The 24521-nt window shown below is 46.1% G+C and overlaps 2 protein-coding genes and 1 long non-coding RNA gene across 5 annotated transcripts in view; 1 reads left to right on the top strand and 2 right to left on the bottom strand.

The window, feature by feature from the left end:
- The window catches only part of bcl11ba (BCL11 transcription factor B a), a 36648-nt gene extending 35816 nt beyond the window's left edge, over window positions 1-832 (bottom strand). Inside the window, exon 1 of the mRNA XM_082515736.1 lies at window positions 45-832. Within this exon, the coding sequence (XP_082371862.1) occupies window positions 45-99 (55 nt within the window). The 5' untranslated portion in view covers window positions 100-832. The remainder of the gene's footprint in view (window positions 1-44) is intronic.
- Window positions 827-9776, top strand: LOC309695279. Its single transcript, XR_014273110.1, has 3 exons — window positions 827-885; window positions 1839-1981; window positions 9723-9776. It is a non-coding gene; the product is annotated as an uncharacterized lncRNA (long non-coding RNA).
- A 226-nt stretch (window positions 9777-10002) lies between these two features.
- On the bottom strand, window positions 10003-12486 carry LOC309695251 (uncharacterized protein). 3 transcript variants are annotated; one of them, XM_082515792.1, is made up of 3 exons: window positions 11389-12486; window positions 10832-11056; window positions 10006-10090 (listed from the first exon to the last, which is right to left on the bottom strand). In XM_082515792.1, exon 1 carries the CDS (start codon window positions 12418-12420, stop codon window positions 11719-11721), a length of 702 nt encoding a protein of 233 aa, XP_082371918.1. In that variant the 5' UTR covers window positions 12421-12486; the 3' UTR covers window positions 10006-10090; window positions 10832-11056; window positions 11389-11718. The 3 variants fall into 3 exon arrangements, with proteins under 3 accessions (XP_082371917.1, XP_082371919.1, XP_082371918.1); XM_082515791.1 differs by lacking the exon at window positions 10832-11056 and having other exon boundaries at window positions 10003-10090; XM_082515793.1 differs by lacking the exon at window positions 10832-11056 and having other exon boundaries at window positions 10003-10090; window positions 11406-12486.
- Between the last annotated feature and the right edge of the window lie 12035 nt (window positions 12487-24521).

Below are 24521 nucleotides of genomic sequence, written 5' to 3'. Positions count from 1 at the left end.
CTCTGCACAGTCACGCGTGAAAAACTGAACGTGTCAACACTTACGCGTTATTTCTCTCTGGGACAGGTGCTGCGGATTCCCCTGCTTGCGTCGGGACATCGCCCTGGCATTTACACTGGCATCGCCCGGAGAGCGGCGCTGGAAGGGTCGGCTCTCCTTCTCCTCCTCCTCTTCCCGCTCCGGCTCCTATAACCGACCAATCCGCCCACAAACAGCCTGCTTGTCGGCCCCCCGAGCTGACCACTAGACGCTGGGCCGAATCTCGCCCTGGAGGTGATCTCTTCAGCGGGCAGTGGCTCCTGCGTTCCGCGGTGGCCGGCCGTGGCGCAGCGCCGGGCGCTCGTGCGGAGTTTGGTGCCAATGTGTCTGTGCGCCTCCTTTCTTCGATCTGAGGTGAGGGAGGGGGTCGCTGTTCTCTCCGTCGCTTTTACACCATCTGTCAGCGGCGAGCCGAGAGAGGAGCGGAGAGTGAAGGATGGAGAGACGGAAGGGGGCGAGAGGTCACCTCCTGATGGTCAGTGTCTACCTGTGTCCACTATCCGGCCACGCCGGACACTGCCCGCTCCTGCGCGGTGGAGTGCGTAAAAAAGGAATCCAGTTTTCTTCCCGGCACTTCTCGAAATGTGGCCAAGTGGCTGGCACTTCTACTGCACTGACAGCAGCGGCCGGGCGGGTGAGACTTTAACTGTTCGAGTCAAAGCGAAGCCACTGTGTTTGCTCTCTGTGAGTCCCGCATCCCCTGGACTGTGCGTGCGGCTCTGAGCGGCTCTGTGTGGCTCTCTGGCTTCTACGATGGGAGAAAACTCAAGTTCAAGTGCGGACGTGACGTTCAGTCTGCGGTGAGAAGGGAAAGTGGAGACTGAAGAGCACTGGGGGCGACTAGTGGTAGCTTTCACACACACACACACACACACACACACACACACACACACACACACACACACACACACACACACACGGGTCTGTGGTGCGCACGGCAGCAGTGGTCAGAGTCGCTCAGGTAATCTCCGCCAATAAAGCCTCACTGCCGCATTTATTTCTGTTAAAGAGTGACCCGAGGGGCTTCCGTGCCGGCTGTCCACATGATGCTGGACTCTTTGCGCTCACATTTAAAATCCACGCACTTCCATAATGTCTCAACGTTACGCTACTTCACTTTGTCGGATCCACTTGTCCTAAATTCACATTTTTATTTGACCAAATTTGGTGACAAGTGCATAAGGTGACTTTTACCGCATCAGAGGCCTTCCTGCTAACTGTACAGCTCTTCTCTCCTTTCAACGTGCACGTGTGCAAAAACAAAAGTACTCCTTAAATATTTTCTGATGCGCACCCTTCCTCAGCAGACCGCCTGAAATGTCATTTCACATTTATTTCACTCCGACTTGGAGTCAGATCAGTGCGTCGCTGTGGCCTAAATTTACCCACAAACGTATCGATCACACGCACATGTTTGACGCGTTTTTCATTCACATCCAAATTAGTTAATAATAACCCGCGTGGGCAGCTTCTAGTTTGTAAATACACGCCTCATTCTGTCGGAACTGTTTGATGGCATTACAGCATTAATCAGTTATGTAAGCGATATGAACGTGGGGATTTAATTCAGGCGCTCAGAACGAGACTTTCAAAAATTGGGCAGGTTTGTGACCTCACGGTGACTTCAGTGCCAAACTGGAGGAAAGAAACAATGATGGTGAGGATTTAAGAGGATTTCAAGTGAACAATAGTTTGATGTCATTTGATAATTTAGAGAAGAATTTATAGAAACTGATTATTATCTTGTTGTTATTTAAAAAAATACAGTTAGATGAAAAGTGTGTGTGTGTGTGTTTTAGTTTCCAGGCTGATGACAGATAAACGGTTTGCTGCAGCACCCACTGTTAAACAGAGAGGTAGGCTGTGATTTCCACACGTCGTCGGTGGGAGAGGATACGAGGATACGAAAAGAGGAACAAGTAAAATTTGGAGAAACCTGGAGGTGAATGTGTGTAAACGGTGTCAGTCTTCCTGAGGAAACACCACCTGACAAACACTATCAGTGTTATTATTATTGTTGTAGTTTTAAAGCTGAGGCCATTCAGCTGAGAATCCTTCATCCTGCAAACACATCCCCCCAACTTGGGTCTCAGTCTCTCCTAAGCCTCACAGTAGGAATGGTCGTGGCGAAGGCCTCGGGGTTCCTTTTATTCCTCCCTCCTCGCCTGTAGCCTGTAGCTTGTTCCCGGGCCAGGTGTTGTCAGTACCACATATTTCAGCGAGAATGCCTCTCCCCATCTATTTGGACTTTTTCCCTCGTCTGTCCCTCTTCTTCTCTTTCTCAAATATATCTTCACGGGGCTCATCTCGACTGCGGCTCGGGCTGTCTCCCAACCAGCCTCTGCTTATTTCACCAGTATACTGTAGGAGGACATAAACAGATTTCCCATGCTCATTTACGAGAAAAAGAAGAAGATGGCAGGTTTGTCCAAATGTCTTTGTCGCACACACAACAGAACACCCACTTTCATTTGGGAGGGATACGTGCAGCACTTTGTCACAATAACAGGCGACAGAGAGCATTATGTTGAAATGTAAATCATTGTCAGTTTTAAGGCACCACTCGGTGCCAGCGCCTTTTTTTTTTTTTTAAATGAAGATGTGTGCTTAAAGCTGCTTTAAGCACCTCGTACATGTAGGAGCAGAAAAGAAGAAGACGCCGTCTGCATTGTTGCTCAAATTCAGTCCACACGTGCACACAAACTTCAGAGATGCCTTTGGTTCTCAGGTTTCTGCTCGGAAAAGCCTGCGAGTAATAAATCTGCTCTAATTGCAGGTTTAAGAAGCCGTGTTGACTTTTTAGGCCATTTTTTGTCATCATCAAAAGCAGTGAAATACTCACTGTTTTGGAATCATGAGCACCTTCAGCATGAAGTGACACTCCAGGCCAACATCACGATCTAGATGTGCCTCCTTGTCCTTGCAACCTGATTGGCTCATTAGTCAGATGGGCGACAGGTGCATCGTTCCACTTTCTTATTGGACATTTTTGGAAAGCGATTTCTCACTTAAAGGCCATCAGTGTGAGTTATGGCGAATGGCTCCTGGCATCCTGCTTTTGCCCTTCCTTCATTTGCATATATATATGAGGCTGTTTGTTTTTATGTTAATGCTAAATAAGCCCCCACCCCACCCCCATCCTCTCAACCGCTCCTCCTATCGCCCATCACCTCGGTTGGGTGGTTAAATTTTAATTAGAGGGACATGGAGATGTCCTTTAGAGTTTTAAGATCACTTTGCCAACAACTGTTCGCTGCTAATATTGATGTTGATCTGTTCAGATGCTGGCTGGCAGATAAAGCAGAGAGAAACAATGTGAGATCGAACATGGAGAGCTCACTGAGAGAAGCCAATCAGAAGCTTCTATACTAAAGCTAGATACGCCCAGTAAATGCTGTTTTTTTATCATGGAGTTATAAGCACAATAAGCACACACTTCTATGAGATTTGGTAAAAAGCTCCAATGAAGCCTTTAAAAAGAACAATCACACAAAGATTTCACTTCTCGGTGACCTGTTTAGGTGATCGTTAGTTTGGTCTCTTTATATTCCTTTTTTAAATTTAGAAACCTTTTGAATCTCCACGTGGAGAACTGTAAAGTGAAATGTTCATGTCTCTAACATCTTCTAGCTTTTGACGTTGTGCTTGTGCAGCCTAACCCTGAGCCTGAACTACTTCTACACGTTACAAGAGGTTAAATTCTACATTTATTTATTGTTGATTTGAGACAGATCAATGCTAAAGACACACATTAACTGCACTTCATATTTATAACATCCAGTGTATCAAAGAGCAGCTGACCTATCCAGTGTTAACAGCAGCTTTTTCCATTTTTTAAAATCCATTCGTTGGTGATGAAAAGCAGATTAGAAGTGCTGGTGATGAGCTCCGCTCTCGCTCCCTCACAGCTCAGCACGATGACCCTTTGAGCTCAGACCAGCAATGCAACACCACCCTCTATTGGTTATCCACTGCCACATGCAAACCACAAGCCCCTCTGTGGCACTGGGAATGTGTTCCTGTGTGCGTGTGCAGACAGCAGACTCTTTTGTTCTTGCTGTCTGAGCCTGTTTGAAAGTGTTATTGAACATGTGTTCTGTGGCTCTGCCTTCATATATATTGCACTATACCTACTTGGATTCACGCCCTCTTTGGGTGTTGCCTTGGTTTATTCTAACGGTGCTGAGCGAGCCTCGTTATTATTGCTTCAGAATGGAGTGCTAAGTGAATAAAGCTCGACTCTGATCGTCTCTGCATGGGCTGAGGAGCGAGTGTTTGAGGGCTCGCGGAGGAGCGCTAAAGGCCTTAAGCACAATTACCAATATCAAAGTTGAAATTATTCCGTTTAAAGAGAAAATGCTAATGATGGATTTATTTAGAGCAAGTTAGCGCCGCTGAACTCTCATTACGAGTGTGCACGTTTTCACACAAACGTGCGCACTCACACTTCAAGACCTATTTTCTCTCTTTTATTCTTCCCTCCTCTCTTTTCAGAGAGGTTTATTTTCAGAATCATTAATTCCAGCACAATTATGGCAGTGGTTAATGTATATGTTTGTCATTATTCATTCTCATATAATGAGGCGGCAAGAGAGGAAACAAGAAAAAGGATGTGCTCTCAGCCCGACATGTTCTGTCCTAATAGGTTTGCCTTCAATTAGAATCTATTTGAGTGGACCAGCCCACTTAGGCTGTATACACTGAGTCAAACCTGGAGCTATACACACACAATGTTACACTAAACAGATTATTTTGGGGGTGAAACAATGATTTAACCAAATCCAAGTCCTACGCCTAACCATAGATGGCCGGGTGGTGTGCTGATGGATGAGGCTGAACTGGCGAATTTCATCACAGAAACATCTCAGAAAAAGAAACGACTGTCATAACTGTTATTTTAAATATGAGCTCCGAGTTTCATAATGTGCACATATAACTGACAGAAATGTGTTTAATCTGTGTCTTTGTTTCTCCAGTCATCCAAATACTTTGCTCTCTGCATCAGCCTCAAACAGCTTCTAAAACAGCAGTTCAGCCAAATCTCTTCAAGCAGAAGGAAAGTGTGCATTTTCAGGGACTTTGGTGGTTTTAATAACTTTTTGGGGCAACAGAATGTCAAACGGTAAATTCTCAGAAGTAGGGGTTCAATAAAAGTCTGTTTCTATCTCTACATGAATAATTACTTAACCTTACGATAACTATGTGCACCGCAGCCCAGTCTTTATGGGCCCGAAGCCTTAAAATGACATGTTCTCTGGTCTCTTATAGGTGGATGTAAAGGGTATAAAGTGGAAGGAAGTCATACACACACTATAAAGTCAAAGCACCATCTTGCTCTTGGCTTTTGATGTTAGCAGCAGTGAAGCAACAGCTAACAGTAACACAAGTCTGTCATTTGTGAAGCTCAAATGTGCATGTAAATCGTGGCCGAGCCCTCCAGCGGAGAACACTGTGTTGTATATTGAGGCTAATTGAGATCTAAAGCAGGCTGTCCACCTAGACCACTTCAGGACCTCTGAAACCAAAGCCATTCAGCCGCTTTTCACCAGCCACCATTCACCAGCTGTTGGACCAAACGTGATTGTTTGTCTGCAGAAAAATGGCTAAATCAGGTTTGTTTGGCAGCCAGTTGACAGGCCTACTTCCACAAGAGTCTCTAGAGAAAGATGGGAGACAAAGCAAACAAATGAGTGAGGGAATGCACACACAGACACACACACACACAAACCTTGGCATCTGATAGAGGCTCCCTGCATTGCCAAAGCTTTGTATTCACCACAATTAGCTCCATTCTCAGACGTTTCTCCTATACCCAGCACTGCTGAGCCAAGTCCCTGCTTTTGTGTTGGAGAACCTCTCGTGTCCTTTTCCTTCTCCAGTGCTGACATGACTTTTGCCTGTGTGACCCACACTCTGCCCTGATGTGGACAAAAAAGAACAATGCGTTGAACATTGAAAGCCAAACCACGCAGGTCTTCTTCCATTTTTAAAAAGACAGTGAAAACAGGCCGTCATAGTGTGAGGCTAGCTCAGCATATAAAGATGCAGAATCTGTGACAGACTGAAACAAGGAAAGCAGCACAGGTTTAGCGCTTGCAGCCCAAACACTGCAGGACTTTGGAGTTCAGTTAGAAAACATAATAAGATGTAATGACTCAAGTTTGTCAGGGTGAAAACGTGCAGATATACACAGCAGTCAGTCTTCTTCAGCATCAAGTCAGGGTGTGAGATACTGACGAGTGAAGGATCAATACTGAAGAGAAGCAGTTGTCCAAATGTTAGACAACTCACACACACAAATACACAATGGTAACTGTGTAACTGTGTGAGTCCACGTACATGAAGCCAAAGTTCAGCTCTTATCAGGTTGAACTGTGGCTGACTCCTGTGTCAGCCCGAGCGGAGCCGGTGCATCACGACGATGCGTTAGAGAAAGACAAAGACATCTTCGTTTAGAAGTAACCGAGTCCTGAAGTACTGGCTTTAAAACAAAACCACAAGCTTGCACACAAACAATAAGCTCAGGACAAGATGAAGGTCATGCTGACCATCTCCAACAAAAGACACTGTGAGGAAGAGTTTGCCAGATTAAAGATTTCCACTATGAAAAATGTTGAAAAGCCATCTAGAAATGTGGATCATTATTTCTAAATGTGGCTGAAAAGTTTAATAATAACAGGATGTGTTAGCTTTTTTAAAACGTGGCCTTACAAAGTGAATTATAATTTGAATACAATCCACAAATTAAAGCATATTCCAGCATGCAGCACATGTACATACATATACAAGCTCCTCACATGCATGCCTGTACACAAACACTCGTGTGATCAACAGTCAAATGGTGAGCGCATACCCAGAAAAAAACAACTGTGTTAAATAAAAGTTTACCACCATAAAGAAGAGTTTCAGAAGATTTATTTGAATGACCCACAAACTCACTACAAACCTGTGGTTGGCCGTAGTTCAGGTCGGAAGCCTGGTTGCTATTTTCTGAAGCACTCAAAGGCAGGGTGCCGAGCACTGAGTAGTGCATGAGTAAAAATGTGAGTTACAGTATGTAGATGGGAAAATGGTCATGAGTGATTTTGCAAAAGAGCATCAACACGATGCATTATTGGGCTGTTCATTTCTCAGGTGTACGTTGATAATACAGAGACACATGCGGCTGCTGAGTTTGAAAGCTGAACTGGGGACATTCAAACCTGTCAGAATGCTGAACTGCTCTGTGTAAAATGATCAAAACGGAAACATTTATGGAATGAAGTCCGATTTTTGTGCTTTCCAGATTAGAAGCGGCAACAAGGACCAGAGTTCGTGGAGCCAACACTGCATGGCTTGAGCTGGAAGAAGGAAAAATATCACCTTTAACATCATTTTGGAAAATTGTCATAAGTTACACTTCTGGTGCACACCTCAGATGCAAGGCTCATCTTGGCTGTAGCTACATGGCAGAATCAAACAGAGTCTTTGTACTTTTGTTTTTAACAGCTTTTGGGAAGCATCAGTGTCACACATCTAACTGTTACATGGTTACAGGCTGCACGGCTGTTGCAACGTAGCAACAACAATATCTTTTTGCTTCTGTGTTCGGCAAGCCAGCTTATGAAATGCAACAATGTGATTGTGCCTGGCTGCTATTGTAACACATTAACACACAGACGTCGCCGTCCTGGGTTTGAACCTGTAGTCCGACTACACGTTCCTGCAGCTGTTGGAAATGACATAAAATGATTAGATGTCTGATTTTTAAGATTCACTTCAATAGTGCACTGTAATAACATCCTTACATGTTCTACCTCGAATAAGAAGTAAGACTCAAAGTGTTTGTGTAGTGTTAAAGCATGTACAAATATAAGACTGAAAAAGACAATGTTACGGTGCAGTATTGAAAATTAAGTAAAAAACTACAAACGAAGTATCTTTGTCGGATAAGACGTAAAAACGTCTGCCGTGAGGCTCGCACGAATTAATGTGAGCTTGAAGAGATTCTTAACTTGTCTGATATGAAAATGCTACAAACAGAAAATGTGACCAAAATTGAGAAAATGTGCTTCCTAATATCAAAGTGATCATTCTTTGCCTTCATATGGACCAACCCTACTAATCTCTTAGCGTCTCTGTGTACTGTATCCTGCTGCTGAGCCTCTCTCAGGTCATTCGGCTGGTTTTTCAGTGTATTTTTCTCTTTATTACCTGTTTGCATTTTTTTCTTTGGTTTTGCATGAACCTCGTAAAATCAGAGTGTGGTAAAAAGAGGCCGAGGTGCACAGTGTGCAGAGGTCGACAGTTACTACAGACCTCCAAACTTCATGTGGCCTTCAGATGAGCTCAACAACAGTGTGCAGAGATAATAGAATGGGTTTCCATGGTCAGCAGCCAAGCGTTGGATGCAGTGGTGTAAAGTACGCCACACGGACTCTAGAGCCGTGGAGACCGGCTCTCTCACGCTTCTCTGTCTGGAAATCTGTCGTACGAGTCTGGGCTTGGAAGTTGCCCGGACAGCGGTGCTTGTCTGACTGCGCTGTGCAGTCAAGTGTAACATTTGACGAAGGGGGAATTATGGTGTGGGGTTGGTTTTCAGGAGTTGGACTCGGCCACATCAAGGTCCATAATGACATGGATGAGCGAATTTGATGTGGAAGAATCTGACTGGCCTGCACAGTGCTGACCTCTAGCCCACAGAGCACCTTACAGAGATTACAAGCCCAACCTTCTCATCAGTGTCTGAGCACACAAACGCTCTCCTGGAATGGTCAGAAATTCCCATAAACACTACAAATCTTTGTAGAAATTTTCCCGGAACAGTTGAATCCACCTCCAAAGGGAGGGTGACAGTATATTAAACCCTTTGGATTAACAAAGAGAAGTCAGTCGAGTTCAAATGCACGTGAAGACAGATGAGCAAATACTTTTACTTTTAGTTCATAAATATTGTACCTTTTTTAAAATTAATTATCATCAACACAATCTGCAGCATTAAAGCAATTTATACAATGATGAATCAATAATTATCGTACAATCACATCAGCTGTGATTCTACATAAGTACATTTTTATTTAATTTATGTGTATTTTGATATAAAAATGCTTTGTTACATAGAAATAGACTCCTGTGTAAAGGGTCTATACATACACACATATAGATATATAGTATTAAGCATTGAAATAATTATATAATGATAGATACACTTACTTCGAGTCTTTCTGTGGCCCAGCTTGTGTGCCACTCGGCTAAATCGGTTTGTTTTTTCTGTAATTGTTGCAGATGTTTTATTAGGATTAAACTCTGACTAAATAGACAATATTGCCCACAGAGCTCTATTGTAACGGTGCATCTGTTAAAGCTTTGCTGAAAAAAGATGCCTGGTGAATATGATGTTTCTTTATGTCCTTGCCGGTCTCTCTGTTGGAGCTCGGCTTGGTTTGCTGTCCTCCACTGCCCTCTCCTGTTCTGTCCTCTCATTGGACGCGTGCCGTCTCCAGGCTCTTCAGCTCGTCTGCTTTTCAGCTTCTGTTTCTTAACCTTCAGGATAAAATGGTCAATTTTGTTTGTTTTGTTTTTTCACCAGTTGTTTGATAAACTCTGGATTAAATGTATGAATACTGAGTTCATTTACCTCCTTTTACTTTCTTGTCCTTACTTCTGTTTTCCTCCCTGTCCCATCCTTCTCTTCTCCTCTTCAGATACTTGGGCAGAAGAGCCCACAGTGCCAAAAACCATCATGTCACACCCCCTCCGTCCACCTGAGCAACCGAGGCCACAGCTGCAGTGATCATTGACGTGGTCAGAGGAAGCACGCATGCACACACACACACACACACACACACACACACACACACACACACACAGGCAAAGGGAGCTGGAGTGGCAGGTCTGGAGGATTCTGGGTCAGACCTGGGAGGTCTGATGAAGATAAGGTGGGACACCAATACTGGGCCTCTTCACCGCTCACTGGTCAGCACACTGCTGTGCCTGGCCGTGTGTGCATGTGAGGGGATCAGGTCTGATCTGTGCTGATTTTGTCGACTCTCTGTCCCCTCAGCAGCATCTCCTGACAGGCCGTCACACCATAACCAGGACAAAGACCAGAGAGGGGGAAAGAGCAGAACAAAGGAAGAGAGAAATCACTGCGAGCACCTGTGTGGCCTGCTAATAAACTCATAGCAGAAATACTACATTTTCTTATGCATAGCATCATTTAAAATGTAGTCAGTTATAGTCAATGTAACATTTTCATTCATATTCTAAATTCTGCCTTTAAGGATGCCATTTATATCCTGAAGAAAACTCTATTTTTCCCATTAGTATTTTCTAGACAGTATAGACATATTGGAGTTCTAAACCCTTAATGTCAAAGCTTTGGGATAAAACTGGAGATGGCACGATACCACCTTTTTATGTCCAACAGCATAAATTTGGATATCTGCCAATACCGATATAAATCTGATAGAATCTATTTTTATAATCAATAAAGCTGTTTTTTAACATCTTGCTGCTTTTTGTAAAAGTTCGTACTCAAATTAAAAAAGACAAAACACCAAAACTATTCTGTTACACTTGTATGCAAAAAATATACAGCACCCAAAATATGTCACAGTTCAGCAATACTGATGTTTTTATTGAAACTTTTAGCAGAACTTTAAATCCAAGTATTTAAAGTAATATTCAAAAGTAATTTAAAATGCAATTTTATGCAGATTTAATTGGTTCTGAAAAAGAAGTGCAATATCAGTGTTGGGGAGATAGCTTGTACTGGAAGGACTGTAAGGTGCTAGTTCAGGTTTGCAGCTACCACTCCCTGGAGTGTCAGCCAGAACACTGCTCAAGGCCCGGATGAATGTTCAGAAGGGAGACAATGAAGACACCGAGGATAGTGCAGACTCTTGTATTGACTTCACACAGTTGAAGGTAACAGGGATTGTCAGAGGAGCAGGTATTGCATACAGGTTTTGGTGCGTGGGCATGGGTGTGTGTGTGTGTGTGTGTGTGTGTGTGTGTGTGTGTGTGTGTGTGGTCTCTGAAAGGAACAGAAAGAAAATACTACATTACTAAAGTGTTCACAACAATATCTCCAGAGTACATCAACATAAACACAGGCGGGAAATAAACTAACATCCCATTTAATACCATAGGCCATATATTACCCACGACTCACGCATAGACCCACTGAGAGAGCTAACCAGGTACACAGCCATACCCAACCACACGGCAGGAAAGTTAGCTTAGCTTAGCTTAGCTTAGCTTAGCACCCGCTAGCGGCACAGACAGAAACATAGTCATTTCCCCCCTAACCTTGGTTACAGTCCCAAACACATCTTATTATCACATCCTCACACATCACCAACTTACGTTGCTCATTAACGCACACTTCTCAAGGAATAACCAATTCTCTGCCGGTAATCTGGAGCAGAAAAGCTCAGGTGCTTTGCCCACGTTTCTCCCTGGACATAGTCTCTCATACAAAGCGGTGGGGTGACCTCTACTGGCCACTCTAAAAACTACAGGTGAACTAACAACTGAACAGAATAAAACCATAACTACGGGGCCTTTTGTACAGCCGCCCCCAAATGTATGAAGTACATTTGCTCACAACAAAAGGCAATTTTACAAACAAAGTCACGGTGATTGTCCTTTGTCTTCGTCCGAGAGGGCAGGCAGCACCACCAGCCTCGCCACAGGTCAGGTGAAGGTCCGGTCCTTCACCTTGATGTCAGCAGACCTGATGTGCCCGTCGGGACTGGGGTGGACTTTGGAGATGCAGCCCACGAGCCAGGAAGCACGAGGCAGCTGAGGATCTACGGTCATCACCACCAAACCTTCTGTGACATCTGCGGGGGATGACCGCCATTTCTGCTGAAGCTGCAGGCTTGGAAGGTACAGCCGGACGAATCGAGACCAGAAGTGGTCAGCCAGCACCTGGGAGTGCTTCCACCTCCGGCGACTCAGGAGCTCTTCTCTGGGATAAGCCACTTGAGGAAGTGCTCCGTCAGGCCGCCCCATCAGAAAGCAGTTGGGGGTCACTGGATCAGGATCACTGATGTCAGACAGGACATAACCTAGTGGTTTGGAGTTCAAGATGCCCTCCACCTCCACAAGGACCGTGTGGAGGACCTCTTCTTGAAGGGGTTGGGATCCTACTGTAGTGTAGAGTGCCGTCTTGACAGACCTAATCTCCCGCTCCCACACTCCCCCGAAATGAGGAGCCGCTGGTGGATTGAAGTGGAAGACGATCTTATGGGGAGCCAGGAGCTTCTGCAGGTCAGAGGTCATGGCTGCAAAAGCTGCTTGGAGTTCCCTTTCTCCCCCACGGAAGTTGGTCCCTTGGTCTGAGTACAGCTCAGCTGGAGTTCCTCTCCTGGCAATGAAACGTCGAAGTGCCATTAGGAAGGCATCTGTATCGATGGAGGTTAGGACATCAAGGTGGACCGCTCTGATAGTTAGGCACTTAAAGATGATGCCCCACCTCTTCTCCACACGGCGCCCGATTTTGACCACAAAGGGTCCAAAACAGTCCACGCCTGTCGAATAAAAGGCAGGTTTGTAAAGGCGGAGGCGCGCAACTGGCAGGTCCGCCATCTTGGGAACAGTTGGTCGGGCTCTCCATCTGCGGAACTCAAAACAGGTCCTTTGAAAACGCCTAACTGCTTCCCGGCCTCTCAGGATCCAATGAGTGCGCCGAATCTCCGCGAAGACCCTCTCTGGCCCTGGATGGCGCAGGCGACTGTCGACGTCCTGGATGAACAGGCGGGTGACTGGATGTGTCGGATCCAAAACTAAAGGATGGGAGCTGGTAAATGCGAGATCTTCAGAGCGGCGAAGACGTCCACCTACACGGATGACCTCATTCTCGTGGTCGAACTCAGGGGATAGTGCGAGGAGACGACTGCTGCGACTGATGGATTTCCCCTGCTTAAGAAGTCGATACTCCTCAGGGAAGCTCTCCTGTTGAGCTTCTCTCAGGACGTTCATCTCTGCTCGAACATAGTCATAAGCCGATGAAGTTCCACCGCCTTTGGCCGCCCCATGCAACTGCGTAATAGCAGCTTCCAGCAGCTGTGTCCAGGTGTCATATTTGCTGAAGTTCGAGGTGGCGGGGTCGAAGGTGGTAGAAAATCCACAAAAGGTCTCTTTACGGAGCTCAGATGGGCCTGGAGGCTCAGCCAGGGTGCCACTTGGCTCTGGAGGCCACTGTTCTGGACCTAGGAGCAGGAAAGGAGGCCCTTGACTCCATCTATTGGGTCTGGTCAGCTCAGGAAGGGACTTCCCACGGGTTATATCATCTGCGGGGTTCTGGGCTGAATCCACATAGCGCCAGGTGTGCGAGTGAGTTAATTCCTGGATCTCAGCCACGCGGGTGCCGACGAAGACCTTGAAGTGGCATGACTGGGACCTCAACCAGGTGAGTACAGTTGTGGAGTCAGACCACAGCACTATCCTCTTTATGTCCAGAGTGAGCTCATTTCTAAGGAGACGGGAAAGATGAGCTCCGGAGAGGGCACCACACAGCTCAAGTCTAGGCATGGAGAGAATGCGTTTAGGGGCAACACGGGAGCGAGCCATCAGGAAGGCTAGATGTGAGCTGCCATCACCTGTCACTGTTCTCATGTAGGCCACTGCGCCATAAGCCTGCTCTGACGCATCACAGAATATGTGAATCTCTCTCTCACTAACTGACTCCGTGATGTGCTTTGGGAGATACGGGCGAGGAAGCAGGACTTGTGCAAGGAACGGCAATTCCTCTTCCCAGGTTTTCCACTGCTGGAGTAGTTCTGGCGGAAGCTGCGGGTCATCCCATCCCCTCTGTTGATCCCAAAGGCGCCTCACCAGCATCTTGGCTTGGGTGGTGTACGGTAGGATAAAGCCAAGTGGGTCGTATTGGCTTGCGAGAACCTTATAAATATTCCGCATAGTGGGGGCGCCATAACTGATTTTGCGGTGTCTGTAACCCAAGGTGTCCGTGGGGAAGTGCCAGCTAAGGCCCAGAGTTGGCTCAGAGGTGTCTGATTTGTCTTGAGTGAGCCAAAGTTCTGCACTTGTGGATCTGAGGTCTTCAGGTAGGTGGCCAATGGTGCTGGGTTCATTACTGGCCCACTGGCGAAGGACAAATCCAGCAGAAGACAGGAGGGCTCTTAGCCTGTCCACTAGGTCCCGGGCTTCTTCAGGGGTCGGCACGCTCTGGAGAAGGTTATCAACATAGAAGCACTGTCCCACAGAGTGACGTAGCGGATCATCTCCTTCTGTGTGGTCCCTGGCGTGGCGCTGCAGAGCAAAGGTTGCACAGCATGGGCTGCAGGTTGTACCGAAGGGGAGGCTGCCATTCATAAATGGCCACCGGTTCCTCGGGGTGCAGATCCCGCCACACAAACCGCAGGAGGGAACGATCCTCGGGAAGAAGGCAAATCTGGTGGAACATACCTTTAATGTCACCACTAATGGCTACGGCATGCTCTCGAAAGCGAAGGAGGACACCAAGGAGCGATGCGCTCAGGGTAGGCCCAGGTAGAAGATGTTCGTTGAGGGCTTGGCCTTGGAACTGGAACGAACAGTTAAACACAAGGCGATCTTTGCCATTGTGGCTAACAAGGTGGTGAGGGATGTACCATGACTCATCTGCTTGAGCAACCTCAGAGGGGGACACCTTAACCACCGAACCGGCCTGGACCAACTTCTCTATCTCCGCCCGGTAGATCTTAGCTCGTTCTGGATCTTTCTGGAGCCTTCTCTCCACACTTCTCAAACTGGGAACGACAGCGTTAGGGCTAGCTTTAAGGTGTGGCATGTTCTCGCGGCGAAGGAGGGGGGTGGCATAGCGTTGGATGCCCTCGACATCTACACGAACTGTCTTCTGCTCTAGCAGGCTAACTGCATAGTTATCTTCTCTTGAACGGGTAACCACCTTGCCTTCTGGCACCGGGACAACATCTACCTGCCATAACTTCTCTACATGTTTGAGTAGCTCACTCACCTGGGGAGGAAGGGCGGTCGTGAAGAGGCACTTGTGTGGCAACGAAGAGGAACCTATAAGGCTGGAGGGACCCTGTAGTGTCCACCCTAACCTGGTGCGCATAGCAGCAGGACCACCCGGTGGACCAAGACGGACAGCTTCAGTTGGAGTGATGAGCTGTGGGTGGTCACTGCCAATAAGAAGGAGAGGTTTGACCTTCTTGAAGGACTGGAGAGGCAGGCCTCGGAGGTGTCTGTACTTCCGCTGCAAGGCCTCCACTGGGTAGCTGTGCTCGGCTAGGTCAATACGGGTGGCGGTGAAGGCGTTGCGGACTTTGTACTTCAGCTTAGGTTTGCCACCAGGGGAGATCTCAAATGAGACACATGATCCATACAGAGTTTGCACATCTTGCCTGATAGTGCGCAATGGAAGTGTCTCTGGGATGCCTTGAAGGTCAAGCTTCTGGGCAGCGGTGGGTAGCAGCATAGTCCTCTCTGACCCATCATCCAAAACTGCGTGAGTGCTCAAAGTCTTGCCATTATGGTGAAGGATGACTGGGACAACCTTTAACAGGACTTGGCCGCTCTCTGTAGGACGATCGAGGTACAGGACGCCCGTAGGATTCTCACCTTCTCGTGGGGGAGCAGACACTGGGCCATGTGGCTTCAAGGACTTCGAATTCACGTCGTGAAGGACCTGTAGATGACGACCCTGACACAGGCTGCAGGGTTTCTTGATGGTACACTGTGCTGCCTGATGGGAGCGTGCGCAACGCCAGCACCTCTTGTTAGTCTTTATCCAGTCTGTGAGCTGTTCGCGACTCAGCTTGATGACCTCCTGACACTGATTCAGGTGATGGGCACGGTTATCGCAAAAGGCGCAGTAGGGTTGCTGCCTAGCTTTGTTTGGAGTGGTACCTAGAGACCTGGGTGAGCTCTCTGCACTGTGAAGAACCGCAACAGAGCGTCTGCTTGGTCTGACATCAGGCTTCTCTCTGGTGATCGCTGGAGTGGGCAAGCCGTCATAGTCCTGACACCAGGATTCGTACTTTAACCAGGTAGCCAGGTCATCCAGGGTGTAAGCCTGACCAGAATGGTTGTACATGCACCGACGGAAATCAGCTCTTTGCTCCGAAGGAAGGAGTCGAGCCACATGGGAGCCACACTGGAGTTCGACCTCCCCATCAGGGCCTAAAGTCTTCAGCATGCCCACGAGCGACTGGATGTGGAGAGAGAATCGCTCAAATGCGGCTGCATCTCCTCGGCGGATGTCAGGTGAGTCCATGACAGCAGCAATTCTTCTCAGGGCAAGCTGGTGGGGCTGCCCAAGTCTGTCGTTAAGAGCGTTCATAGTGTCACTGAAGGGCGTGGCAGAATGGAGGTAAGCGTCCGCTATCAACTTTGCTTCCTCCAGGTGTAGGTGATCTAACAAGACTTGGTACCTGAAGAGCTCTGAACTCTCCGGGGGCAATAAGTTCTCTAGCGCCATCTTTAGACGAGCAAATTCCCCAGGATCACAGCGTGAGAGCTTGGGAATGCTTGGACGAGGCCCCCTGTAGGTCAAGAAAGGAGTAGATGAGGACGGGGGTGGAGCTGGCAGTGGTTGCAATGGAGGTGGGTGTGCTCTCGGAGGCGGCGCTGGAGGGTAGGTGATCCTTGGCTGAGGAGAAGTGAACCCTGGCCTAGATTCATGTGGGGGGATGATCTGACTCTCCTGTGCAACAATAGACTCCCTCTTCAGATCCTGGAGCTCTTTCATCATCGTATCGATGCGGTCCGCCACTGGACCCTGGCTGGAGACAGACTCCTCCTTGAACAGGAGGAGGTGGTGGAGGCCAGTCCTCTTCCTCTTCAGCAGGGGGTGGCTGGAGATGAACAGCAGGGGCTCTGGGCGGTGGACTGAGCTGCAGACTCTCTGCACGGTCCAGCAGCTGCAGCAAACTAGCATGAAGGGCCTGGAAATTAGCCAGCCCGGCTCTCATCTCGTCATGCGACTGCTGGAACAGGAACCTTTCACGCTGTATATCTTCTAACTCTGCTCTCAATGGTGTGACATGGCCATGTGAGCCGTCATCAGAGGGATCAGATGGAGGATGGTGGAAAGAACGGTTGTCGCCTCCTGTCTCACTTTCCTCCTGGTAACCTGCACCAAGCCCGGGGAAGTCAGTCTCATAAGCTTCATTGCGGAGGGGACGACGTACATTAAGCCGTGGGTGCGCACCAAGAGCTGAGAAGTTCTGAATATCATCCATCTTGTTAGGGTAGAAGCAGCTTACATCTGGCTCGAAGGACCATTAATGTTGGGGAGATAGCTTGTACTGGAAGGACTGTAAGGTGCTTGTTCAGGTTTGCAGCTACCACTCCCTGGAGTGTCGGCCAGAACACTGCTCAAGGCCCGGATGAATGTTCAGAAGGGAGACAATGAAGACACCGAGGATAGTGCAGACTCTTGTATTGACTTCACACAGTTGAAGGTAACAGGGATTGTCAGAGGAGCAGGTATTGCATACAGGTTTTGGTGCGTGGGCATGGGTGTGTGTGTGTGTGTGTGTGTGTGTGTGTGTGGTCTGTTGCTCATCAACGCACACTTCTCACGGAATAACCAATTCTCTGCCGGTAATCTGGAGCAGAAAAGCTCAGGTGCTTTGCCCACGTTTCTCCCTGGACATAGTCTCTCATACAAAGCGGTGGGGTGACCTCTACTGGCCACTCTAAAAACTACAGGTGAACTAACAACTGAACAGAATAAAACCATAACTACGGGGCCTTTTGTACACCAAGGCAAGCATGCTTTCAGTGACAATGGCCAATTGTGCTACAAGATGGCAGCATTGGATTTATGATGGTTGAAAACAAGCAAGAAGCTTAATGACACGGTGCCTTAAACAGAGAGAGATCACTTTGACTTTGTTGTTTTAATTGTCTATTTTTAGATTTTACTGGGCAAGCGCTGCTTGCCTTGCTTGTCCTGAAGGGAACAAAACTGTGACAGAGGTACTGTGAGACCACAATTTTAAGAGTTTTGATTTGAAAATGATCTGTTCAGGGTTTTTTAAATCAACAATTCACAGTAACAGTTGTCTCAATGTGCTTTATGTATTATAAGGTAAACAACACAGAGAGCATAAAAGATGGCTGTAACTTATGGGTCTTATGGGTGCCTTAAACTTGGATTCTTTGTAACAGCCATGACCAGGCAAACCTGGCAGCCGCAAAATGACTTTCGGTTGTATCAAAGTGTATGAAAAACTTCCCTTAGCTTCTTTTCGCTGTCACTTCTGCAAACACTTTATTGATAAGCTTATAGGTTCTGTTGTTACATTCAGGTGATATAGAATTTATTTTAAAAATTATAGTAATTCTACGTGGAATAAATTGGGATTATTAGCCAATGAATGTGCAGTTTCTCTTATCACAGATGGTTTCTTTATACTGTCTATGGTTAAGATCTGACAATAGTAGAAAGAGGAACCAATCAGATGATCCCTCTGAGGAAGCACTTGGCTCTGATGGGAAGACTGAAGATGCTTGTGGTCAAAATGTAACCTAATGCTCACCCTACCTCTAAGGGGTGATATAGCATGGAGGTGGGTGTGTGGTGCTGTGAAATGTTTTGCTATTTTGGGGAAACTAATAATAGTAGAAGAAAACGATTTCTACTCGACCCAGAGGTAGAGCAAAGCGGAGAGAGTCTAAGGAGCTTGGAAAGAAAAGCGTCTGGATTTCTTTAGGTTGCTTGGAGACGTTTCACCTCTCATCCGAGAAGCTTCTTCAGTTCTAGGGTCAAATGGTGGAAAGTCCCAGATTCAAACCCAGTGGGAGTTTCCCCCCAAAGACCCCCTTGCGTGGGTTCCCTCCGGGTACTCTGGCTTCTTCCCACCGTCCAAAGACATGCAGCTTGTGGGAATAGGTTAATTGGATAATCCAAATTGTCACTAGGTGTGAATGTGCGAATGAATGTGAGTGTGAATGGTTGTCTGTCCCTGTGTGTTGGCCCTGCGACAGACTGGCGACCTGTCCAGGGTGTACCCTGCCTCTTGCCCTATGACAGCTGGGATGGGCTCCAGCGGCCCCCGCGACCCTGAAAAGGATAAGCGGAAGCGAATGGATGGATGGATGGACCCCCTGATGATCCTCCACCTAATCACATGAGCCAAGGTGTGGAAACGGGTGTAGGTCACAATCAGCCAGGGTTTCGGGTGAGCTCATTGTGAAATCCTGGCCCCACCCTATCATGTGATTTCCCGAGGTCAGATGGCCCAGGATGTGAGTGGGCATTAAGGCGTCTGGGAAGGATCTCAAAACTGGATTATAGATGGCAGACAGACACTTACAGGAGCCAGTTAGTGTGGGCAGAGCACAGGGACAGTTCAGGGGTTGACCCAGAAGAGGAGGAGAAGCTGAGATGAGAAATCCTCCAGGCTCAGCATCAGCTGTTAAGTTAGGTGCTGGAGGTTGACATAGCTTGGGTACTTGGATGCTGAGTTGCTGGTTTGCAAACCAGATAATCACGATGAGATTTGACTGCTTGGTTGTAAGTTTGTGGACCAGGCAGCCATGACAAGGCTTGGTTACTGGTCCTTAGTGTAGCCTCATGAAGCATGGAATTATTACCCAATGGAGGACTCTGAAACACGCTGGTGTTAACACAAGATGCACCTTTTGCTAGGTTTACCGAAACACCATGAAATGCAAAACTCCACAAAGCAAGAGGAAAAACAGAATCCAGAGTTTAAGGTCGATGCTGAGACAAACACTGAGTGGAAGACTGTATGCATACAAGAGGGCAGTTATGAGAAGTGAAAGCACCTAGGAAACAAGAACAGCTGAAACCAATCAAGAATAGTGAGACAACGGATGGAAAACAAATACAAGGCGCAACAGACAACAGTGTATAAAAAGCAAAAGACAAAAAGGCACTGCAGACGCTATATTAAACTGACACAATAGACTTGGGGTAGAAACAGAACCCAGATTACAAAAGTAATCAGAACGAAAGATTAAAAAGCCAATAAATAACCTAAAATACAAACATTACAAAAATGAGAACCTTGGGAACCATTTCCAGACACAGTGACAAAAATATTTACAATTTTTCATTAATGGTATTCTACTGAATGCTCGAGTAAATGCTGGCAGTTTCCATTATTTAAATATTTTTTGTGTATTACTGAATCAAATAGAGAATAAAAACAATTGATTGTAGTCTATGGATGTCACATGCATGTATGCTTCCTATTGCATACATACAGTCAGCATGTATGTTTATGTACACATACATGCAAACAGAGTACATGAAGCAGAGTGGAGTGCTCCTGGCTGTGATCATCAGCAGGACAGCAGATCTTTCGATCTCTCAATGTAAGCATTAACTACACAGACAAAACAATGTCTGGATGTCCTCCACTACAAACTTACCTTGTTAAAGCTATTGGGGGGTCAAGTAAGTGACCAATCTACACATCAGGTGACTAAGTAGAGCATCTATCCACACCTTAGGTCAGTTAAGACATCTTTATCCATGTGTGTGTTGGGGAAGCGGACAATGGCAGAGCTGAATAAGATATAACAAGAGAAGAACGACAACAGCAGGCAGGCCGTAGCCCACAGACAGACAAGGAGAAGAGCTGATGGTAACTGACAGAAATGTAAATTTTATACACACACACACACACACACACACACACACACACACACACACACACACACACACACACACACACACACACAGTGACGGTGACTCCACTCCTGAATATACAGGGTGGGCCATTCATATGGATACACAGCAGTAAAATCCTGTTTGTGGCACATTAGTATATGTGAGGGGGCAAACTCCTCAAGATGGGTGGTGACCATGGTGGCCATTTAGAAGTCGGCCATCTTGGATACAACTTTGGTTTTTTCAATAGGAAGAGGGCCATGTGGCACATCAAACTTATTGGTAATGTCACAAGAAAAACAATGGTGTGCTTGGTTTCAACGTAACTTTATTCTTTCATGAGTTATTTACAAGTTTCTGACCACTTATAAAATGTGTTTGTGCTGCCCATTGTGTTGGACTGTCAATGCAACCCTCTTCTCCCACTCTTCACACACTGATAGCAACACTGCAGGAGAAATGCCAGCACAGGCATCCAGTATCCGTAGTTTCAGGTGCTGCACATCTCGTATCTTCACACCATAGACAATTGCCTTCAGATGACCCCAAAGATAAAAGTCTAAGGGGGTCAGATCGGGAGACCTTGTGGGCCATTCAACTGGCCCACGACGACCAATCCACTTTCCAGGAAACTGTTCATCTAGGAATGCTCGGACCTGCACCCATAATGTGGTGGTGCACCATCTTGCTGGAAAAACTCAGGGAACGTGCCAGCTTCAGTGCATAAAGAGGGAAACACATCATCATGTAGCATTTCAAATATCCAGCAGCCTTGAGGTTTCCATTGATGAAGAATGGACCCACTATCGTTGTCCCCATATACCACACCAAACCATCACTTTTGTTGTTCCAACAGTCTTGGAGGGATCCATCCAATGTGGGTTAGTGTCAGACCAATAGTGGTGGTTTTGTTTGTTAACTTCACCGTTCACATAAAAGTTTGCCTCATCACTGAACAAAATCTGCTGCGTGAACTGAGGGTCCTGTTCCAAGTTTTGTTTTGCCCATTCTGCAAATTCTGTGCGCCGATCTGGGTCATCCTCGTTGAGATGCTGCAGTAGCTGGAGTTTGTAAGGGTTCCATTTGTGAGTAGCTAATATCCGCCGAAGGGATGTTAACCTCTTCGACATGTCAATGGCTGTGAACAAGGAGAAACTTGTAAATAACTCACGAAAGAATAAAGTTACGTTGAAACCAAGCACACCATTGTTTTTCTTGTGACATTACCACTAAATTTGATGTGTCACATGGCCCTCTTCCTATTGAAAAAACAAAAGTTGAATCCAAGATGGCCGACTTCTAAATGGCCACCATGGTCACCACCAGAGATGGGCAGTAACGCGTTACTTGTAACGCGCTACTGTAATCTGATTACTTTTTTCGAGTAACGAGTAAAGTAAAGGATTACTATTGCAAAAACGGTAATTAGATTACCGTTACTTTCCCGTAGGAACGCTGCGTTACTGCGTTACTAAAACCGTGATTTTTTGCGAGAATGTCTCACGACAGTGACGTAAGCGAGTGCGACGTTAGTGACAACAGCTGTGTGCAGATCAACAATGGATCACATATCGATTGTGGGAGAGAGTATGAGCGTGCAGCGTGGAAGTACTGACCTTACTTTGAGTTTGATTCTATAAAAAGTGACAAAAACATTAGCGTCCATCGTGCGTGGGAAGAAAACTTCTTTTTACAGCAAAAAACCCCTAAACTCCCAAGCAAACACCAAGTGCGCAACGACGTAATGGGAAACTCACAGAGACACTGCCATATCCTTCCACTGACCGCTGCACACCTGCACCAGGGTAAACCTCCGCCTACCGCAGTCCTGCTTTACAGGTGAAAATAGGGCAACAGGACCGCTGAGTCTTTGACTTTATTTATGTTCTGCTGTGTTTTACTTGCATCTATTTGAAAGATTGAGTGTAAACAAAAAAAATATTTTATTTTATGAGCTGGAATGTGCAGAAAATAGGTTTAAATGTTAAACTAACTTCTTCCAGTCAGAATGTTGCAGATAATTAAATTTTTGCTTGATGCATAAAGTTAAAAGATTAAAACTAATAAAACAAGTTTTAAAAAGAGACTTTTTCATTTGATTACATTTTGTATGATGGATTATGTAGAAAAAGTAGAATTGGGCTGAAAGATATATCGCTTTATCACCTGTTCAGGTTGTAAATCGTGTTTTTAAAAAGTAACTAAGTAACTAAGTAATTAATTACTTTTGAAAATAAGTAATCAGCAAAGTAACGGGATTACTTTTTTGGGGAAATAATCAGTAATTAGTTACTGATTAGTTTTTTCAAGTAACTTGACCAACACTGGTCACCACCCATCTTGAGGAGTTTGCCCCCTCACATGCCACAAACAGGACTTTAATATCACCAACCATTCCCATGTTATTACGGTGTATCCATATAAATGGCCCACCCTGTACACTTTTAAGACATTCCTGCAGTTTAACTCATTGGTGTGTGTTATCTGGCTTCATGGACAGATAGAGCTGGGTGTCATCTGCATAGCAGTGTAAATGTATGCTATGTCTTCTAATGATGCTGCCTAAGGGAAGCATGTATAATGTAAACAGAATTGGTCCTAGCACTGAACCCTGTGGAACTCCATAATTAACCTCAGTGTGTGAAGAGGACTCTCCATTTACATGCACAAATTGGAGTCTATTAGATAGATATGATACAAACCACTGCAGTGCAGTACCTGTAATACCTACAGCATGTTCTAATCGCTCTAATAGGATATTATGGTCGACAGTATCGAACGCTGCACTGAGGTCTAGCAGGACAAGCACAGAGATGAGTCCACTGTCAGAGGCCATAAGAAGATCATTTGTAACCTTCACTAAAGCTGTTTCTGTGCTCAACAGAGCTCTGACTGTTTGTCAGCCTGGCTACAGAGCTGAAGAGAAACCTGGGGTTGTTCTTATTTTCTTCAATCAGTGACGAATAGTAAGATGTTCTGGCTTTGCGGAGGGCTTTCTTATAAAGCAGCAAACTATTTCTCCAGGCTATTAAAAAAACAAAAATCAAGTCTTTCATTTTTGTAATCTTCGTGATATTGAACATATTTAAGTAACAGGGAAGTTCTTCTTCCTATTATTTTTGGTGTATATGAGGCCTGCAATGGGTTCATCCTAACTTTAACCCTTTCAACATAATCAACATAATTCATAGTCAACATCATTTGCTATGAAAGCAGAAGCAATCTAAAAGGGGGAATAATCCAAAGTCTTCTTGTTTATTGCTTAAAATTCTACATTTCAAAATGAACAGCAGTGTTGATGTTAAAACACATCTGTCATCATTTATGATTGACTGAGTTGAGCCCTGGTGCTGACCTCACTGCTGCACGAGGCTGTTGGTCAGCACAGTGATGTGATGATGCTACCACGCTAACTAGCCTGCACTGTGTTCCCCAGGGCAGCACGCTGTCTGGAAGCCTCCATCGCCCCTAACAAATGAGCCTCTCTGCTGGGCAGGTGGCTCGCCTCCCTCCTTCCACTGGTGAGAAATGATCCTGGAAGGGTTAACCCCCCTCAGCACCATCACCTCTCCTTCTCTTGCCCCTGACTTTATTCACTTCCATCCACCACCAAACACTCCTACCCCATCCATCCTCCATCTGCCCGCATCCATTTGCAAATTATCTAGCTTGTCTGCATATTGTCAGTTGCAGCCAGCTCAGCCATTCATCACCTGTCACTGACTCCCAGTGCCCTCCACACTTAATTGTTCCCTCTCTGACCTGAAGAATAGAGAATGATGTTCCCCTCTTCATGAGAGGAGAAATGGATAAAGCAAGAAAAACGAAAGCTAATCTTGGTTTGTGCAGTAATATTTTCTGTTTCTAGGTCACATGAGAG

Source organism: Aulonocara stuartgranti, assembly GCF_965226115.1.
Source record: "Aulonocara stuartgranti genome assembly, chromosome: 19".
In the NCBI taxonomy this organism is placed as follows: domain Eukaryota; kingdom Metazoa; phylum Chordata; class Actinopteri; order Cichliformes; family Cichlidae; genus Aulonocara; species Aulonocara stuartgranti.
The sequence above is the reverse complement of the archived record's forward strand: the minus strand, read 5'-3'. Positions and strand labels throughout refer to the sequence as shown.